The sequence below is a fragment of the Euprymna scolopes genome, chromosome 5 (assembly GCF_053919585.1).
Source record: "Euprymna scolopes isolate OS-2025 chromosome 5, ASM5391958v1, whole genome shotgun sequence".
Taxonomy (NCBI): domain Eukaryota; kingdom Metazoa; phylum Mollusca; class Cephalopoda; order Sepiida; family Sepiolidae; genus Euprymna; species Euprymna scolopes.
In genome coordinates this window covers 148,498,544-148,521,162 of record NC_136486.1, presented here as the reverse complement: position 1 = coordinate 148,521,162, position 22,619 = coordinate 148,498,544, and the positions used below count along the sequence as shown (strand labels likewise).

General features: G+C 33.6%; 1 protein-coding gene across 10 annotated transcripts in view; it reads left to right on the top strand.

The window, feature by feature from the left end:
• The window catches only part of LOC145277016 (synaptogenesis protein syg-2-like), an 824,542-nt gene that overhangs the window by 295,763 nt on the left and 506,160 nt on the right, over positions 1 to 22,619 (top strand). For all 10 annotated transcript variants that reach the window (XR_013868085.1, XR_013868082.1, XR_013868084.1 and 7 more), the window contains exon 2: positions 11,834 to 12,112. Coding sequence is in view for 6 of the 10 variants with exons in the window: in XM_080128618.1 (XP_079984744.1) it covers positions 11,834 to 12,112 (279 nt within the window). In the remaining 4 variants the exon portion in view is untranslated. The remainder of the gene's footprint in view (positions 1 to 11,833; positions 12,113 to 22,619) is intronic.

Here is a 22,619-nt window from a genome sequence, read left to right as displayed (position 1 = left end):
CATAGTGCATTCACTAAATTTGGTTACATTTTGTTTCACGGTATATCAAACCTTTGGGGGTTATTTAATATTGAGATAATACTTATTGTCAAAAAGCAATTTTATGCAAATAGTTGAATACAAGTCATTATTATACCGTTATCTTATGAAAGGATGATCATGCGGTTTTCAAACGATTTATATTACTGCTATGTTTAAAAGAATGTGACAAATACGTGTGTATAAAAAGAAAATCATATATTTTCATTGCTTTGTTGCGAAGTAGTGGAGTGAAAAAAAAGACGGAAAAAACACGGGAATTTACGCAGCTTTATATATTCGACTTCCTAGGCAGCATACTCACCTCGATCACAATTTGGGCGAGTTTATAAAACATTTTTAATACCCACGTATGCACAACTTAATCCGTCTATTCTAAGGTGTTACCTTCACCGTCAATGTTACAAGACTTCTAGCGTGACGAGACATCCATCAGTTTTATTGTTTTTCCTTAATAACAAATATGTTTTGTCTACGTAGATCATTTGCAGATAACCTTTACGTGTGTCTCTCATTCAAAGCACCAAATATTTTCCGGCCAGGTGCGTGTCTGCTAAGTAAGTTTAATTTCTTCCGGCCAATTTCTATTTGGGTAAATTTAAATCATTGCTTCAGTAACTTCACATTAAGGGAGGTTTCCTTGAAATTCTGTCAAGTTTAGCTTAGAACAAACGTACATGGCCGAAAGGCCACGAATGTCCTTGTTACCGATATGGACTATACTAAGATGTATTATCCTCTTTTTAGCAAAAATAGACGTTGTTAATTTTGTTCTATCCTATCATTATTTACATGAAAGTTGTTTCTCTTAACTCCAAGCTTGTATTTTGTTTTACGGCATATCAACCTTTTTCAGATCATTTAATGTCGTTTCAAGTTTTTAAGACATTCACAACAAGAACTCGTTTTTTTTTACTATCATTGTAAAGAATTTTCCTTTTTTCTCTGTGTGTCTCACAACAAGCAGGATTTTCATGAAATGCCTTTCTTTTCAATAACTTCCCATTTTTGAAACATACTGCCACAGGATTGCTGCCCTGCAGACTACAATATGGTCGTCTTTAAATTCAATATCAATACAATCTTGTCATGAATTTTCTTTATATGTAAATCGATTTTACTTATTTTATTCATTATTTTCAATTTTCTTATAATATTCATCATTTTTCAACTGAGACGATATCCATCTTATAAACACGTATACTTTAGTGGCTTCGAGCCTTAATAAGTAGTGAAACATTAATAAATAAAAAATACAGGCAATGCAGATTCAAATCTAATCGAATAATTTACAGTAGATACATGTATGAACATTTTTATTAGTGTTTAAGTAATCGACTACAACAAACTTTTTGTAAATATCGTCCGACACAAAATAACTTTCAAAATACTGATATACTATAAAACGGACACATCAAATTAACCCAACGACGTATTTTGGCTTAGAGTAAAGTGTAGTATCTAATATATATTAATGACAGTTGCAACTAGACTAGTGTTTGGTGTAAATGTTCTACATGGTAGAACCATAGATAAAAGTTCTCTTGAGCACCTGCCATAAATAACGATAGAGCAAAGATGGACTTGGTCTTCGGTGGAGAAAGGTAAATAGTTACGTCTATGATTTTTACTGTTCAAGTAAGTAAACGTTACTCCTTTAAACAAAACTGTTTTATTGGTCCCCCGACAAAAGGAGGGTGGATCTGTAAATAAAAACACGCCATATTTGGGACCTTTTTACCATAGTTGTCCCAAGTTTTCCCTGTGTGTATATTTAGCAGTTTTGCATGGTGCAACTCAAATTTACATATATTAAGGCCTAAAACTGTACCATTTGTTCATTTCTACAAGGATTTGACATCCTCTGCGAACTTTGGGGGTTAAATGGTGGCGGAGGGGGCAAATGCTGCATTTAGTTATTTGTTATGCCTCATTAACTGTACACGCACGGGGGGACCATGCATGCTTCACTTGTTAGTCTTATTTTAAAGTCTTACTTTCATTAGTCTTATTTTAAAGTCTTACTTTCATTAGTCTTATTTTAAAGTCTTACTTTCATTAGTCTTATTTTAAAGTCTTACTTTCATTAGTCTTATTTTAAAGTCTTACTTTCATTAGTCTTATTTTAAAGGTTTACTTTTTTCAATATTGTAAAATACGCCATAGAAAACTGGAACCAAACGTTGTTTATAAATACGAAGGAAAAAAGATTTAGCTTTTATAGGTAATTAGAAAATAGCATATTCAAGCAATTTTCTAATTCGTTTTAAAATTGAAATATTTTTTTCGCATTTCTAAGTAAATTGCTTCATGATTTTGACGACTAAAGAAATTAAGATAATTATTGAAAACGACCTTTTTAAAAAGGCTTTAAATAATGAAACCACTTTTGTATTCTGTTATTAATGTCGACATCTGCTATGCATTTACCGAAATGCGAATGCAAATATAAAATATTTTTTTAAATAAAAAGCATACAATAACGAGGATTAAGGTATTTTATTTATTTTTTAATTGATATTTTTGCTATGTTTTTATTTTATTATTGCTCCAAAAATTAATTCATGAAAAAAGAGAAATCTACAATCGGATTGTAACGATACATCAAGTGCGGTAATTGTTGTATCGAATGAAATAACTGCTTCGAGTGGAATGTACTCAGCAACAAAGAAGGCGGAGAACTGCGTTCTAAGAAAATAGAATTATGCTAAAACAACTCTACATCTAAACGCACTTAACGATTGAAGGTTTGTTTTTGTGGATAGAATGACTAAACTTCAATTCGAATCGATAAGAAATTGACTGCATAGTCAGCATTATTGATTCAAATTTAGTAATCTCAGGCAAAATGCTAAAGGTTGTTTATTCGATACATAGATGTACACTTGATCAAAGATACATATTATCGGCATCATCACGTTGACAATTACGTTGATTTACGAAATAATCATGTTGACACACCGGTTCCCGTTAGATCATCAAAGTTAAGCGATTTTAAGTCTGGCCAATAATAAAATGGGTCGCCATTTGGTAATGCCAAGTGCTGTATGTGTTCGAAGCCTGAAAAGGGATGGGCACCGCCAGGCTATTCTTGACAAAGACTCACTGCATTAAAAAATGCAGTGCCCTCACGAGCCTGGAGTGTTAAGGAGCGCGTTTTTTTATATATTATCGTTGTTTATGTTAACTTAATCTCCTCTAATCTAATGAATCAGTGTAAGTTAAATCAAATAATAAAGTCATTCATTTTATAAAAGCAATTTTATTTTTATTTGAAATAATTATAACAAACATTCCTGCAAGCATTTATATATATAAAGTGTATATATATTTTTAGAGCTAAGCCTTCACGACCTCATTTGGTGTATACAACGTGACGCAAGAGAATTAGTGTTTTAACGGAAATGCTATTTTTCCGAAAACGTCAATCAGAAGTACATCAAAAGTAAAAACAATGAGAGATACTATTAACGAACGCTCATTCTCTTAATCTAGTAAAATGTCATTCCGTTTATCTATAAAGTAAACGAAAACATTGTGAATAATTAATCAAAACACTAAAAAAAGAAAAGGACGCATAGCTAAATATTTTTAATTGCATTTTCGCCCCCAAATAAGGCACAGTGCCATTTTAATGTAGGGGCTACTATCTGGGATATAATTTGTAAAGGAACTATGTCGAGGGTTGAGCAGCAAGATATTTGTTTGCATTACACTTGAACTTCTCCATGTCAGTATAGTTAGGGAAGCAGGAATTCGGAAGGGAATTCCAAAGTCTAGCAGTCCTAGGAAAAGAACTATTAGAGTAGAAGGCTTTCTTACATCTAGGGATATTTACTGTGTAGGGGTAGGATTTTGCTCCTGGTTTCCCTGGGGTATTTATGTCGAGGGGGAACAAGTACTTGTAGTTCTCCAGAGCACCTATTATTAAAATATTTGTAAAACAGGCAGAGGGGTGCAACATTTCGTCAAGGGGACAGCGGTTAAAGCCTATTTGATAGAGCGGGACCTATCAGGTTGGCGACTCTCTTGAATCCTTTCGAAGAGGGAGAGACTAGTAGCAGATGCACCAGCCCAAAGATGGCAACAATACTCAATACATGTGCGAATGATGGCCTCGTAAAGGTACAGGATACTCTGAGGCATAAGTAACTTTCTTGCATGATAGAGAAATCCCATCTTTTTTGCAGCACCTTTAGCAATGCCCTCAGTTTGCCTTTTCCGACTCATGTTCCCTGTGAACATTAAACCGAGGAGTCTGAACGGAGTACTTTCAGGTAATGTATCATTAGCCATGGTTATTAGTACTTAAGCAGGTTTCTTGTTGCTATTAAAGGAAAGACGCTTAGTCTTGGCAGCATTAAATGTAACCATTTATACTTGTTCTCATTCCACTATAGACTGGAGGTCTTCCTCTAGAGTCTCTGCCATTGCCTTGGATACATGTTCATTCGTTTTCTGCTCATGTCTGTTATAGAGCGTTGTGTCGTCAGCAAATATACCGATCTCAGATACAATTTTATCAGGAAGTTAATTTATGAATATCAGGAATAACAAAGGTCCAAGAATAGACCCCTGAGGTAAAGCCGCGTTTATATCCTATTGTTTTAAGATACGACCATCAAGGATGACCTGGATGTTTCTCTTAATTAGGAAGGATTTAATTCTGTTAAGGATTCGTTCAGTAATACCATAGGATCTGATTTTCATGAGAAGACTATCGTGACATACCCTTTCAAAGGCCTTAGATATATCTAGCGCTACTGCCCTAGACTTTCCTGCTTTATCTAGTGCATGGTATATACGTTCAGAGATTAGTTAGTGTATCTGCAGTAGAACGGGCTTGCCTAAACCCATACTGTTGGTCGGACAGAAGTTTAGCGGCTGTGAGGTGGTAGACTAGAGCTTGATTAATTTTGGAGAATTATTGATTGCTCATTATTTACTACACTGTTGTAGATTTTCCAGAAGTCACGATTTCCTAACGTCTTGCGCTTCAATGCGTTTTCTAGGGGTTTCTAATGATAGGGGCAATGTAGAGTTGTTAATTGACAACAGCTGAAAAATGAAATAATACTGAGGCTGTGGAATAATTTCATGAAGTTTTCAATGAATACGACTCCCCCATGTACGAGGGTGGCAGTAGATCTGAGCATGGGAGCGAAAATACCTCCGATATCCAGTGTTGTTGGCAAAATGTAATAATTATTGAATACGAACAAAAAGAACGGTTATTTTCCGAAAACACATATCAAAAATTTACCTAAAAGCTTGCTGGAGTAGATTTGCATGCGTACGTTATGGTTGGAACTCAACAAGATTTTTTTAAAATAACATTCCTTTATTATTTTAAATGTTGTCTGAATCCACTGTGAAAAATTTCCCCCACTCTATATCTGTGCCTAAATCAAAACGCTGATTCCATGAACAAAGCTTCTTTCTTAGAACTGCACGCCTGTGGAACTCTGTTCCGTCTGCCTGCTTCCCTCCGGACTACAACTTGGATGTCTTAACGTCCAACCTTAACAAATTCCTAATGAACCGCCCCCTTAATTAAACACTTCATCAAATCTCCACACTAACGTAATGTACTTGCAATAACCCTTATCCCTGAGTGGCTTCCGGGCCTTGATAAGTGGTAATCACTGTGTAAAAAAAAAATCCTCCTGCTTTTTACTGAGTTCTTTCGCACTGTGTTTATTTGTTCCTTCTTCTTGACTCACACTGTTACTTGTTTGTTTTTTGGGTGGGAGGGGAGAATCTATTTGACAAATTTGCGATCAACTGTCTTAACCCCACTTATTGTTATCTATACATTATTCTCTACGCTTGTATACATTTATATTGCTGCTTTTGTTTTATTAATATTTCGAACCGAACTAAGTATTTTCAGAAAGTAAATAAAGCTAAACACATGTTCGTGTAAGGAACTATGGAGGAAGAATAGAAATTGAAAGCAATTGTTAGTTAGAATCAAATATCGATGTGTCAGATTCAAAGCTATCTATGTCAAACTAAGAAACTCAAACTTAGTTTTATATATAATTTTATATATATAATAGATAGATGTGTAATACATAAATTTAAGTCTTGTATGAGATTATATATATATATATATATATATATATATATATATATATATATATATATATATATATAATTTGCTGCCGACATCTCGTGTTTATGCTTTAATTTCCCTAGGAAATTAAATTCTATTTTTCTGATAAATTATGTTATATTTATTCATTTTGTACTTATTTCAAGGTCTATATTCTACGTTTTAGATGGAATTTTTTAATCTGTCCATGTCATTCACACTTTCATTTCTCTTTTTTTTTTTAACCGATGTTCTACTCTAAGTTTTCCCCTTTTCAGACTTTTTTTCTTTTCTTGGTAAAAGAAACAAACAAATTGACCAAAGCAACAAGATCGGGCGTAATATTATTCAACAAGAATGAATACGCTTGTCAATTAGATTTCGCCGTCCTCGTAAAAACGGGCTTAAAGTACAGCAGAATGACGTTGACACGCCAGTTTTAATTAGATCACAGAAGTTAAGCAACATTGACCCTGGTTAGTACCAGACGGGTGACCAATTTGGGATTACCAGGCGCTGTATTTATGATGCCGTCGACACTTTCCTGCAAGAACCTTGAAAACATTACATCGTCATAACCCTTACCGGGATACATGCAACTGAAGACTGCTTGTGAATTTGATATTTCTGAGATATTTCAGTCTTTGGAGGAATCCGGTTCAACTCGCTTAGGGTGAATATCACGGACTTTTTCTAAAGTCAAAGAGACAGAAAAAACTAAGAAAATTCATGATACTTGCTGGAGACCTGAAGGAGAATATCAAACATAAAGGAAATCACTATAATATCAATAATAAAATTAGTATAAATGCATGTTTGAAGAAAATTAGAAAGGGTGTTTGGACAAATTGTAAATAAATGGAGGGATTGACACTTTACAAAGCACAGCATTGATAAAACAGCTGAATTATTAATAATTCTTTAGTGCGGAAATCAAGTTACATGAGATGACACCAACCCATCACAGTTAAACTTAAATAAATTAAGATGGCGTAAATCCAACTTCTCATATCGAAATTTCATTACATGTAAAGAAGAGAACTGCAAAGATCAGTGTAGATAAAAAAGACCCATTGACTGGCAACAGTATCAGTTAGTGCCACTAAAAAATCGTCTTGAAGAATATGGAAATGCAAAAGAATGGAGTCTCTTATAGCATGGATAGTATTGGAATCGTAAATTGCCACTAAAATTGTAAATAAAGAAAAAGGTGTTATTTTTCAGTGATAAATAAAGGTTGACAGCTGCTGTGATAATACAAAATGATTTGCAACAGTTATGAAATGAAGCGAGGAATTCTGAAAGTCTACTGAGATTTGTAGTCGCTCAAGCTCCAGGTAAAAGTACCTGTTATTGCTAGTAACCAATCACTGATAATTACTCCTGTGAGTACTGGTAATGAGTAAATAATAATCAGATAATACTGCGCTATCAATTTGTTAAACCTGTTTTTTTAATTGATTTATTATTTATTGGACAAATCGATAATTGATGACTACAATGCATTGCGGTTCACTTCCTTCTTTTTTTCCTGTTTTTTTTTTCATCTCTTTTTTCTGGTTCTCTTTTTCTCTCTCTTTTATCTCTCTTTTTACTCTTTACTTTCTATCTTCACTCTCTCTCTGTCACCTACCTCTCGCTTCGTCTCCTCTTTATATCCTCTCTCTCTCTCTTCTTTCTGTCTCCTATCTCTCTCTCTGAATCCTCTCTCTCTCTCTTCTCTCTCTCTCTCTTTCTGTCCCGTCTCTCTCTCTCTCTCTGTTTTCTCTTCTCTCTCTCTTTCTCTTTTCCTCTCGGTTTCTTTCTCACTCTGTCTTTTTCTCTTGCATCTCTCTTTTTCTCCTATGTCTCTGTTTCTCTCTTTCTCTCCTCTTTCTTTTTTCTCTTTTTCTCGCTCTTTTTTCTCTTCTTTCCCTGTATTTTTCTCTTTTTTATCGCTCTTTTTCCCCCTCATTTTTCTCCCTATTCTCTATATCTCCCATTTTCTTCCCTCCTCTTCTTAATCTCGCATCTTTCTCGCTACCGTTCTAATAATAACTGTAAGAGATTTCCACTTCCGTCTTTCTTTTTCTTCTGTCCTTTTTTTTCTTCTGTCTTTCTCTCCCTACTCCGTTTCTCTCCCTTTGTTTTCATCTTTTTTCTCTAATCAATTCCTAATACCATAATCATAAAAATCGATCAACATTATTTAAAACATATTATTTACAATCATTAGGTTCATGACATGCTCTGGCAACATGTTCAGTAATTAATTCCTCTCTAATTTAATCCCGTGTCTAGTGAGGTTAATGACTGAGTTGCTAGTTCTCTGACTAGATCTCCGATAGTTGTTATACTTGTTTATCATATTAAAGGCTTTAATGTGACCAGGTGTTCCCAACCTTAGTTTGCTTGTAGACTATCCTGAGAAATATTGTATTATCCATGGACTTCATTCATTAAAAACTAAAAGAATTAATTTTATTATCTTCATAATATAAAATATAATTACAAATCTTCAAAATTTCAATAAACACATGTATACATCAGCAAGCACATCAAACAAACAAAACAATAAAACAAAATATATAGAAATGAACGTTTAGGCCTGCTTAAAGCTCTGTGGATTCCCGGAGTCTATGTGAACACTGGTAGGCAATCCTTCGATTAGACACTCTCTTGTATGTTTCATTTTACTTCAGTCGAAGTTCTCAGAACTCAAGGGGCCCCACTTCCTGGAGATACCACTTGATGTCTATGAGATACGTAAATATTCGAAAATTCCATTAAAATTCTCCTTTGCCTCTTAAATATTAAGTTAATAAATAAGTTAGGGACCTCATTTTCTGCTCCTTAATGGACCATTTAAATATGTTATATCTCTCTTATGATCTCATAGTTTTACTGAATTTCAAAAGAATTCTTTTAGTCTGGTGGAGTATCCAGCTTCATGCTATTACTTAAGGTAACACCACTTGGAGAAGGTGCAGCACCATTCTTCGTAAACGCCAGTGTAGATTGACCATACGATGTCATTTTGAATATCTAGCCGGGGTTTACTTTCAGGGGAAGTATCCTGGTGCTAGGTTGTCTTGACAAACCTCTGTATAGACACTCGAGAATAGTGTTTAGTAGGCATTCAAGTTCTTCCCTATCTTCTATTATGTGTTATAAAGTGTCATGATACTAAAACTATGCACGACAATTCACATACAGCCACACATGAAATCGAATAAAATTACAATAATTTCTGCAGTCCAACGTAAACAGTTCCGACTATCATTGGAGAAAGTCGAATCAAGGTATCATGCTTCTACAAAATACGACGCGAACTAAATCCTGAATTTAGTTCCGAATTAACTTAGGGTAAAATTAAATAGTTAGGTTCGTATTGTGTAGATTTTTCGGTAAAGTCCGTTAACGTTCGTCAAAATGTTCGGTAAAATTCGGAATTGATAACGTAAATAATGAAATTTCATTGGATGTCTATTCCTAAAAAGTGCCAATATTCCACCCGATAGTTCTTAAAAATGTATTCATTCATTTTTGGTTATTACTTGTTAATTAATCTAATCTTATCTAAACTTATGTATGCATAGCGCCAAACTAGTTATGCGTTATATACGGCACAATCATGCTGACACACCAGTTTTCGTCAGATCACCAAAGGTAAGCAACGCTCTGGCCAGTACCAGATGGGTGACCATTTTGTGTGTATGTAGGTGAATTATCAGATCAGTCTTTCTGCTTTTCAATGTGTGTAGTGGTGTCGGGCGCACACATTAACAGCCATATAAAAAGATTCTGGAATTTACCGAACTCCATCATCGTGACTGCGGTCACAAAATAATGATGTTCTAGTAAAGCGATACATAAACTCTGACTGCACAATAATTGGGCGCAATGTATAGATAGGTTAACAATCCATATATGTTTATCTGACAACTTGTTCTAAGAATTATATTACACGATTAGACAAAAGCATTCATTGTTTAAAACGTCTAGCTTTTCTTTAGTAGCCTTGACAATAACTATATAGATTGTGTTGCCATATTGGGTAATCTATCAACAAAATATCACTTCGTTGAGTTTTGTTCAAGGTTTTATTAGAAGAGAACGGATATAGGAGAGAGATTAATGTTATCTCAACTAATTGTTAACGTTTTAACTTTGTTTATCGATTTTTTAGATGAGGATTGATTATTCGTATTATTTGAATTCTTCGGACTATTGCTCTCATTTTGAATGTGAATTACACCACATTAACATGCAGGATGATAACAGTAATCCGAAGGATCCAAATAATACGAATGTTGTTTTCTTTCTAACTTATTGGAATGAGTTACACAAACAGACAGATACTCACGGTAACATTCGGCTTAGATTATCCTACATTATTGTCGGTGACTCCTTGGCATGGCTTATTCCGAGAGACTAATTTAAAAAGCTTTGTTTCTTTCTGCTCGAAAACTTAACTTCATTCTTCATGGTTCGACTTTGTTTTGTCTACCGCTTGACCTGTTGCTCCTGATTTGTTACCTATCATTCATTCGACCTTGGCAACGATTCTGTTTTACATATCTGCTTGATCACATACTTGTCAAAATTCACATTAACTAACTAAAGCGCTTCTGACGTAGGGTCCTTGATATGTGACAGTATAAAAAAGCATTTACCATAGAAATAAATACGGGTAGATATTAAGACGTTGGATCCTCTTAGCCGACTTAATTCTCCAATAAATAGCCCGGAATGGTTGCTATGCTGCAAAAGAAAAGAATATATAAAGGTATAAAACAAAGATTAAACCAATATTAATATCTTTAAAATGTCTATTTTACTCCAGCAATAATCATATATTAATTAATACGAAGATATTCCAAAAGTAAGACCTAATTTTTAACTTAAAATCTAAAACGTTGAAGAGGTACGAAGACGGGAGTGGTGCCATTAAATTGAGCGCCTTTCTGTTCACCAGATTTTATTTTTGCTACATAGTCACCACCATTCACAATGCACTTCTGGAAAACTTGTTTTGATGCTTCGTTCGTAGAAATCTGGAGCGTGCTTTGTCACTTTTGCCACTCTGAAATCGACAAACTTATCTCCTAACTGTGCTAACATCAACTACATCAGTTTCGTGAACGTTAGACTGACGTTGCTGAATGTTGATAGATTATATTTGTTCTGCATGAAGGAATTCAATGACGCATCTCTGCGTCTGACGCATGTTTAAGATGTCTTAAACTCGCACACCGTCAATATCTGCAACAATGAGATGGCACTTTCAGGTCATGAATGCATAAGTTCAATAATCATAAGAATGCATTTTGCAATCACCTCTGATATAATTGAGCATAATAAAAAAGTAGGTATTACTTTTGAAACGTCCATCGTGTAACATTTAATCGTGAGTATATCTGCTGTTGAGATGGCAACCCTACAATAGACTATTCCTGACGTCACTTCCGGTGACTAGGTTCTGTTTTTCAGCAATCTGAACCCAGGACTCAGAGACAGTCGTAACTTACTTTGTCCTTCAGCTGAGCGGAGTTCTCACTCAATTAAAATTGTTTCTGTATTTCCTGTTTAATATATTAATAATTTCATTGCTTCCGAGTCTTCTCGTTATTCCTTCCGGCATTTACACCATAACATTTACTTAGTAGTGGATTATCTTTTAAATTATGTTTATACTTTTCTTATTTTTATTTCCAGATGACCCACGTTGTACAATTATCGAGCCTCGACAAAACTTTAAAATCCCCACATGTACAGCCAGTCTGAGCAGCAACACGCTTGGGTGCACGCCCGGCAGTTCGGTGGTCATCGTTTCCCTAACATCACGCATACGACGTTCATTTGTGAAAAGCTGTCTGAAATACTTGAAAAAGTTATGCCATAAATCGTACTGCAGATTACAGCTGCAGAATTCCGCCTGTAACCGGCTGGAGCCGTTCAAAACAGAGATAAGCATTGAGTATGCTTGCGTCAAAGGTAAGTGACCACACGTTTGTTTCGTCTTTTATTTCTCACGAAAACCACCTATAATGGGAATGATTTTTTATAGACGTTCTATGTATCTGATTTAATGTAATCTTGAACCATGTGAAACATATTGTGATTACTTCTGAAACGTTCGTACCGATTAATAATGGAGGCAAAGCGTATTCATCGATGTATACGTACTTGAGCTAATTTGTTCTTTGAACCACCTGCGTTCAATTTGACCTGTCGTCCGAAAAGGCACGTGACGAATTAATAATGGCGGCAAAACGAACTTCACGATGCATCTGACTCTCACAAACACTATTATAATTGGTAAAATCAAAGTTTATGATAGCTTATGACAACTTTTCTTTTTGTTATATTGAAACAGCGACAAAATCACTTTTATATAGATACACGCAGGCACACACACACATACACACACACACATATATATATATGTATGTATATATATATATATATATATATATATATATATATACACACGAAGTACCTTCAATAAGTTTCCAGACCTTTTCGTGTGGGAATTTTTATTGATAGCACACACATGAAACTCTAGTTCCATTCGAAGTAATCTCCTCCGGATGTAATGCACTTGCTGTACCGTTCCAACAACATCTGGAAGCCCCTACGGAAGCCCTCTTGTGTGAGCATGTCAGTGACCCTCGTCACAGCCTCTTTCATCTCAATTGTCTCATAACGACAGTCTCTAAGGTTCTCCTTGAGCTTAGGTTACAAGTTACAAGGAACAAAGTCTGGACTATAGAGAGGGTCTTGATGTATGTCTTGGTCAAATAGTCTGTGACAAGGATGGAGTTGTAAATTGGTGCATTGGGACAAACTTTGCACAAATCTTCCGCATCTTTAGTAATTTGTGAATAATTGTGTGTACACTTCCCACACTGATATCAAACTGTGCATTTATTGTTTCTATAAATACACGACGGACCTCATCCATGAAATTCTTTATTTGGCCAATCAACTCTGGTGTTCTGACTTCCATACTCCTCCCATACTTCTTACCATCCTTCAAAGACTCCCTGCCTTCCTTGAATCACTCATGCCACTCAAAAACTGTGCTCGATTCATGCAAGATGGTCCAAAAGCAGGCTGAAACACTCCGTACATTTCCGTGGCATTTTTTCAAGTTTAAAAGAGAATTTTATTGCATATTGTGCTAAAGTGTCCTCACATCCAGATTGCATTTTTGAAATTTACCAGTTGTGACAATTAGGCTTTTGCAGGATGTATTACAATTCCTGCTGTATCTATTCATTTGAGGAAGTATTTATAAAAATTGGTCAGTAATTTCATGAGATGTATTGCAATAACATATTGAATTTTCTATGACAATTTTAAATCACTGTACAAAAAGATTTTGATATCGTATTGAAGGCACCTCATATGTATATAAACTGCGTCAATCGCTTTATTGCAGATTACTAAAATACCAATATTTCACTAAATATACGTCACAACAAAATGAAAATTATCTCATCAAACGACTACTTTAAGATTAGTTATTTCCAAAGATTTTACTGAAATTCATGCGATATTCTCGAAGTTATGACATTTTATTCTTTATTGCAGTTCTCTTAAAATTTTGTTTTTAGGGTAAAAATACAATGTCTTATCATGCGAACTTTATTTTTTATTATATTTTTCTGTCAAAGAATAATGAGAAAAGGCACATCCTAGGCGCTAAGCCTCAAATAAATGAATTATTTATCGACAAGTTAAATCGATATTCAATTAAAATATATCTATTCAGAATTATTACCGTCTTAGTATAAATATATAAATAAATATGTAAGTTTGGTTGGCTGTTTTGTTTTTCTGGCATATCAACCCTTTTCGGGTTATTTAAGGCCAAATCCAGTTATTTTGGAAAAAGGTTTTTATGCTTCGATTTCTTTATATTTTCAAATATTTATTTGTAGAGTTTGGTTTAGTTGTTTTGTTTAACCAGTCAGGAAGTGGAGGAGATAGAAAGGGGAAATGGAGAGAAGGAAAAGGGGGAAAGGGGAAAGAGTGGTTGTTTTTTTTGTTTTTTTTTAATTTTGCAGAACTTAAATTTTGCAAAAAGAAGCAGAAAAACAAAAAGTAGCAATGTTATGTGCATTTCGTTCCAGGAAGCCAATATCTTCACACAGCCTGATCTGGTAGCATCAGTAAATATCTAAGAGTGTATAGATATTATACATGTGTGTGCACTTGGGCCTGTGAAACAGTGCATTATATTTAAGAATATACGAAATACAGAAATGAATATAAGAAGCAATAAATTTTATGAGTATGTTTAAAAGTAGTTGCAAGACAACAACGCTTGTAGACTGCCGGATTATACATTAGTATTGCTTTTCGTAAATTGATTTTGACAAACCCACCAAATATATTGTTATCTTGGATTAAGTTGTCAATATCTTGTATATTTATTATTTATGACTTTTTTGTGTAACAATTTATTGGTAGTGCAAATCTCGTACATAATATCAGACTGGATACTTTATCAAAATTTGCTGTGCGTCTGTAAACGAAACTACGTCATTGCTTAAGTCACGTTACTCTAATTCATTCTCACTAGCATGACCTGTGGAAATTCCGCAGCGGACTCTTTCAAATATTATATATTGATGCTGGCATTCTTTGGATGTTCAGCGGAAATGGATATTATTTAGCTCTTTTGTTAAAACTGCAAAAGTATTTATCTAAGCTAGCAGGGACGCCCAGCGTAGCCCTGTCGTAAAATACCCTTAAATATGATATTTTAATTTATGCAGATTTCGTATATATTATTATAATCAATTTTCTATCGATTCTTATATATTATAAAGTTGTGATTTCAAAAATAAAAATATATACCCGTATGACTGGGGTGCATCAGTTTGAATCGAAGCCGAAACGAAAACTTAAGAAAAAAATGTATATATATATATATATATATATATATATATACTCTGAGTTCCTTCATCTATAATTGAAACCAAAACTTACGAAGAATTCTTTGTAAAATTATTTACAAAACAATAAATGACGTGAGTGCCATCAGCTATAATCGAAACCGAAATCAAAACTTATGAAGAATTCTTGGTAAAATTGTTTATTACAAGAAATGGAAGGTCATAACAATTAAACGATAGTCACTTATTATTATTATGTCTGCGCAAATAATTAACACGAACACGAAAGTAAAGGTATACAATAATATATTAGGAAAAAAGTTATATACATATTTACATGTCTTCAGATATACTTCAGTTGAAGATATTCTGGCAGGTGGCGTGTTGCATTTCTTACTGGAGGCAGCATAAGCGTCTTGCCTATTTGACGGTCGTTGCCGGACTCTCCCGGTATTGGTGATTGATACCTTTATATATCTCACTCACCCACCTATGTTAATAAGTAGGCGTCTCCACAACTATTATTATTATTATTATTATTATTATTATTATTATTATTCGCATGTATTTAATCTAAAAAAATTAGCCAAATTTTATATTTTAACTTAAATTCTGGGGGTTTATTTTGCATTCTTCAATAATAACAACGACTACAATTCCAGAACAGAAGTAAATATACGTTACTGGCAGGATTTATTGAAATTTCACGGTAAATTAAATACTTTTTTCTCGCCGCAAAATTGTCAGCTAAACATTATAACATTGCTCACACACTTGCAAACACAAAACTATCGAAACACGTCTTTATATTGCTCTTGAGTTTTCTACAGAAATAAATAATTGATTCATATAAAATGAATAAAATAATAAAGATGTGACCAAACTCTTTTTTAAAATACTCGTCTGCCACGCAAACATACGCATTGCTACAAACTAAAACAAGCATTAATAACACCGGACGAATCCTTTCTCTCATTACGAGGTTTTAACCCGTCGTGCTTAATATGGTCAGAAAACTAAAGAGAGAAGGAAAAAAGTTATTTTACACCGAAAGTCTCATTAAAAAATAATTTTCATCATTTAATAAAATATCTCATAACATTATTTGGTTTTCTAAAATTTTCAAATTAACCTGACGAAATGTTTTTGAAGATATGAGTAAACTCCTATTTAAAATTATTTTTGGTCACGTAGAGAGGAATTCCAAAAGTAATACCTCGAATTCTTTATTCCGCTCGAATGGTCAGAGGGATTGCAAATTCCGTTGTTATGATGACTAAATTTATGCGTTCATTACCTAAAAGTTGCATCTCTCTATCGCAGATAGTGACGGTGTGAAACTCTAAGGAAACAACTACTGTCATGGACGTGCGTCAGAAGCAGCGTCGCATTATTGAATTTCTGGTAAAAGAGCATTGAGAATGGTGGTGAATATATAGAAAAATAAATTATGTAGGACACTAGGTCGCTCCTTTTAATGGTACCACTCTCGTCTTCGTAATTCTTCAACTTTGTGAGTTAAAAAATAGTAGGCTTTACTTTTCGAACGATCTTTGTAATTTTGCAAACTTGAAAGATATTAATTATGCTTTTATGCAGGGGAGAGATAAATAAGTTTAATAACAAAAATAGCTACGCAAGATATTGACACTGTCCACGCACTTGCAAATGCAATATTTTCGGACATCCATTCGTCTCAATAAAACGTTCGGATGGTAATCTTTTTGGTTTTGCTTCCACACACTTTACAAAAAATCAAATATGAGATTTTATTTAAATATCCTGAAATAATATAAGTATTGAAGGAGCTTAGATAATAATTTAAATCAAATAAAAAATAAACATACATGATACTAAGTCTTCGCACATATCTGCAAATACAATAATTCTGAAATATTTCCAATAATTTTTATTGCTCCATTTTTTATTAAAACATCATTAATATTAAATAATATTAATTATGTGTAAGTCATTGCTAGGGCTAAGACAGCAACATATTATTTTCATTGTTTTGACTCTCGAGTGTGTATCCGTTGATATCTTATATGCTTTTATATAGAGTGATATGGTTTTGGGTTAAGTAAATGTGTTTAACTGTGTCGGATATATATTTGAGAGTCAAAATAATGAAAAGAATATTCTGCTGTCATAGCCCTACTCATTACATTTTCAAAGCGCAAATAAGACAACGAAGTTTGATTATATTTGTATAAATGAGAAAACACTTGTACTTGTTACTTGTAATAATATAAGGGAAAGTCTGTTTTAATTTAATACGTTTAGCTGATTTATAATGTTAAGAAATTAAATAATAATGACAATACATTATAATCTATTTCAAACTAACGGATAACTAAAATGGCGTATATAAAAATTTACTATCCAATAAAGTGGTGCCATTAAAATAAGCGACCTTTTGTGTTCCAGAATTATTTTTTACATAGTCACCACCATTCTCAATGCACTTTTGCAGGTGATGAACGATGATAAAGTTCATAAAAGTCAGTTATTTCTGTCGCTAAAATCGACGAACTCATCCCTAACTGCGCTGATATCAATTGCATCGGCTTCGACAGGTATCGGTAAATGTCAATCGGTTCAATTCTTTCTGCATGGAAGAATTCAATGACGCATATTTGCTTCTGACACACGTCCGTGATAGGTCCTTTTTCTTAGTCGTACGCAGTCAGTATCTGCAACAGAGAGATGAAGAGTTCAGTAATGAAAGTATAAGTTCAGTCATCATAGCAATGTAAATTTTAATCTCCTGATTCTTTCGGGAGTAATAAAAAATGGGAAGCATTACTTTTGAAACGTCCCTCGTAATTCCAAGTGTGGGAGTGAGATGACCTACACCTCTTCTTGAATGATTATTCAGTTAAAAATAAAAATAGTGGTAGGATTAAATATCAAAATCGATGGAATCGATTGAAATAAAGAAAAACATACTGAGATGAAAATCAGATGTTTATATCAAAACAGAATTATGTATCTACTTTGTATTAAAAAGGGCATTAATGTTAAAAAACTACGAATTAAGTGGCTCGAGTTTATATATATATATATATATATATATATATATATATATATATATATATATATATACAATACGAAAACAAATACATTTATAAGAAGAAGAAATATATTCCTTGATTCTCGATTTCAAAGAAAAATAAAGCGTCTTGAAGTTTCTGCACATATTCGATTAGCTTACGCATAGGCGCACAACCGCATTCAATAATGCCAACTTGCTGTTCGATATTTAGGTCGGAGCCGGCTTTTTAAATTGTCTTATAAAATGTATTGCTTTCACTTCCGTATATCGATCGTGTGTCGTAGACGAAAGGTATCAATAGGTATTATTCTATCAAACTTTCCTTGCAATTCAACGCAATGAAACAAATTATGTCCTGCGTCCAATTTTAAAGAAAATTGTCGTTTATTTCGAACAGGTTCCCGAAAACCATTCAAATAATTCAATCCAGTTTGTTCGCTTTGAATTTCGTCGAGTGTTATCGATCCCGTCTTTTCGTCGTTCAACTGACGAACAATCACAAGGGAAATTGGTTATTCGAAACACGATTTCATTAACACTTGCTCGAACCGTGAACGACTTTCTTCATACCAACCTCGGGAACTGATATAAGATTCTTTTTCCACTTTATAGAAAAAGAATGTGTATAATGTATTGAGATTTCGAAAGTTATCTATTAATTCTCTCTCTCTCTCTCTCTCTCTCTCTCTCTCTCTCTCTCTCCTCGAAACGTAATACATTACTACATCTCGCTCTTTCCACCACCTCCCTACCAAACACACACATATTTCCGAGAGTCAGTTACCAGATGAATTGAACATTATTATTTATTAAATAGCAATAAAGTGCTCATATATCCAATCCCATAGTACTCAATATTTAATACAAATAAAAGTTGCGTTGAACCAGGTCACGTTTTAATGGGTGAACATTTGGGAATACCACTTTTTTAAGCAAACACTCAAATTTATATTAATGGGTATCAGTCTTGCTAGAAAATATAACCGGCAACAAATGACAATCCTTTGGTGGGAATTATTCAGGCCATCCATTTAGCTTAACACTATAAGATGGAGGATAAGTCGTGAATATAATCCAAACTTTACCGCTTACCATTTTCTTCTTTTTCTTTCTCGTCTTTCTTCCTTCCCTATAAGTTCTTCTCTTACTTTCGCTCTCTCTCCTAGTCTCTTATATATAATATATATATGTGTGTGTGTGTGTGTGTGCGCGCGCGCGTGTGCGTGTATGTTTGTATCTTTTCTCTATTATTTGGTGACGTGTGGGAATACAACATATCTTCTGAAGGAAATTAAGAAGAAAAAAAAATATCAAAATTTTGACCGTACTTTAGACCTTCCTCATCGAAATGAAGCGGATGTGTATGCACTGTCGAGGAGGTAGCAAGAAAGATACGTTATAGCTAATGAGAGGGGGACGTTTAAACTTTACCATAGTCGGCTAGGATAGATGTCCATCGTTCTTAAACCTCTAAGTGAGTCAGTAAAAGTTGGTGTACATATATTTGCATATACACGCAAACATATGCGTACACATATGGAGAGAGAGAGAAAGAGAGATAGTGATACAGTTATTTCCATGGCAGGTGCTCGTCTGAGCTCCAATCCCTCGTCCCCCCCCTCGCCAATCTTTCACGAGAAACACCCGTTTGGTTGAAACTACTGTCAATAATTTTTTCCACACTTTATCTTTGCCTAAATCTAAACGTAGATTCCATGAGCAAAGCTTCTTTCTTAGAACTGCACGCCAGCTACGCTTGCCTGTTTCCCACCTGACTCTGCCGTTTGCCTGTTTCCACCTGACTACAACTTGGACGTTTTCAAGTCCAACATAAACAAACTTCTGACAAACCGCCCCCTTAAGTAAGACACTTTATCAAAACCCCCAATACTAATGATTACTACAATACTATCTCATTGATTACTGTACACGCAGTAACCCTTATCCCTGAGTGGCCTTCGGGCCTTGATAAGTGGTGACCCCCCCCATATAAAAAAAATTGACTAGAAAGGAAAAACACTTTCTAACCAAGCAAAACAAAAAAAGATTGATAAACTTTGTTTATAAGGTATCAAAAATGTTGAAGTATTAACAATAATGCGTATGACAACTACTTAGCCAGCCTGGATTGTTGGTGTGTGTTACATTAGTTACCATTCTAAACACCAAAAATAGAATTAATTTAGTCATAATTAATTTTTATGCAGATGCCTTATTTTCCTAATATTAACTCTCTCTCTCTCTCTCTCTCTCTCTCTCTCTATATATATATATATATATATATATATGTATATATATATATCTAGAAAAGTGAACGTGTGTGTCTGTGTATCTGTGTGTCTGTGTACATTTCCCTACGCAATAGTGTGTCAATTTTTAGTTTACAGACTCGAAATTTGATATACAGGGTACTGAGATTTGGGAAAATCGACGTGATCGGTTTTCGGCCAGAAATTTCGCTGTTAAGGGGTCAAAGTTCAACGATTTGACATTTGAGAACTCTACCAAACTCCTCCGACAATTTAGGGTCTACACACTTGAAATGTTATATATAGGTTCCTTGGACATAGATCTAACTTAATTACTTGATTTGAGCCAAAAACAATAAATTTAAGGGGTCAGAACAGGGGTCAAAATTTAAAAAAATATTACCCCTTATTTTGTTTTTGTTCAGCATACACCTCCAAACACCCGGGCAACGCCGGGCTATATATATATATATATATATATATATATATATATATATATATATATATATATATACTCCTATAAATTCGGTTTTCTTTTGTGTGTATCGATATTCATATTAAAACCCCTCTTTTCTATTTATTTAAAAAGTAAATACAATTTTCTTATATCTTGGTTGTGAAATTGCATTCACTAGCAAACGATCTCGTTAATTTGCATATTCTTTTAAACATTCATTTTAATTAATTTCCTATTAGTAACTTCGGTTTTTTAATGGGATAATCATCTTTAGTTAACTATTACCAGTAATTATATCCATGCAGATATTCTACATGATTTATACTTGCATAATATTTGCGAAAAATTTTATAGCAAACACAAAATTGTTTCCATATATATTTATGTATACGTATATATTTTTGTTAAACAAATTTATCTATCTATATATCTATAAAAGTGAACGGGTCTGTGTGTCTCTCTGTGTACATTTCCCTACGCAATAACTCTGTCAATTTTTAGTCTACGGACTCGAAATTTCGAAGATTGATATACAGGGTACTGAGATTTGGGAAAATCGATGTTATCGGTTTTCGGCCAGAAATTTGTCTGTTAAAGTGTCAAAGTTCAACGATTTGACTTTTGAGAACTTTACCAAAATCCTCCGAGAAGTTTGGGTCTAAACACTTGAACTTTTCGATATAGGTTCCTTGGACATAGATCTAACTTAATATCTTAATTTGAGTCCAAAACAATAAATGTTCAGGGGGCATAATAGGGGTCAAAGTTTAAAAAATTGACCGTGTTTTTTGTTTTGTTTTGTTTTTTGTTTTTTTGTTTTTTGTTTTTTCTCAGCATACACCTCCAAACACCCGGGCAACGCCGGGCACCCATGCTAGTACGTATATAGTTTTGTTTAATCTATAAGAGTGAACGAGTCTGTGTGTCTGCCTGTCTGTCTGTGTATACTTTCCAACGCAATAACTCTGTCAATTTTCAGTCTACAGACTCGAAATTTGATATACAGGGTAACGAGAAATTATGGAAAATCTTTGTGGTCCGTTTTTGGCCAGAAATTTGGCTATTAAAGGGTCAAAGTTCAACAATTTGACCTTTGAGAACATTACCAAAGTCCTCCGACAATTTTGGGTCTAAACACTTGGAATTGTAGGTTTAGGTTCCTTGGACATGGATCTAACTTCATAATTTAATTTGAGCCCAAAATAATAAATGTTAAGGTGTTATAATAGAGGTCAAATTTTTAAAAATTGACCTTTTTTTTTTACATACACCTCCGGGCAACGCCGGGATTAAATGCTAGTATATATATATATATATATATATATATATATATATATATATATATATATATATATATATATATATATATAGAGAGAGAGAGAGAGAGAGAGAGAGAGAGAGAGAGAGATGAAAAAGTAACAAAATAAAATTTATACAAACGATTATTTTCTTCGTTCAAAAATAGAACAAAAACACGAATTTACCATTACAAAATCAAAGCAAAAATATTGTACTATTTTATTTCTCCAAATCAATAATTCGGAGGAAGTCTTGAAATTGAGACGAAACTTTGAACATAATTTTTGTTTGTTCCTTTTTCATCTCGCCATCTCGTTAGACTATTATTGCTATAATTTCCATCATATATATATATATATATATATATATAAATATTTGTGTGTGTATTGATATTCATATAAAAAACCCTGTTTTCTATTTATTTAAAAAGAAAATACAACTTTCTCATAGATGTGTTGAAGAATTTCATTTATCTTCAAAATATCTAACTAATTTGCATATTCTTTTAAAAATTCATTTTAATTAATTCTCTATT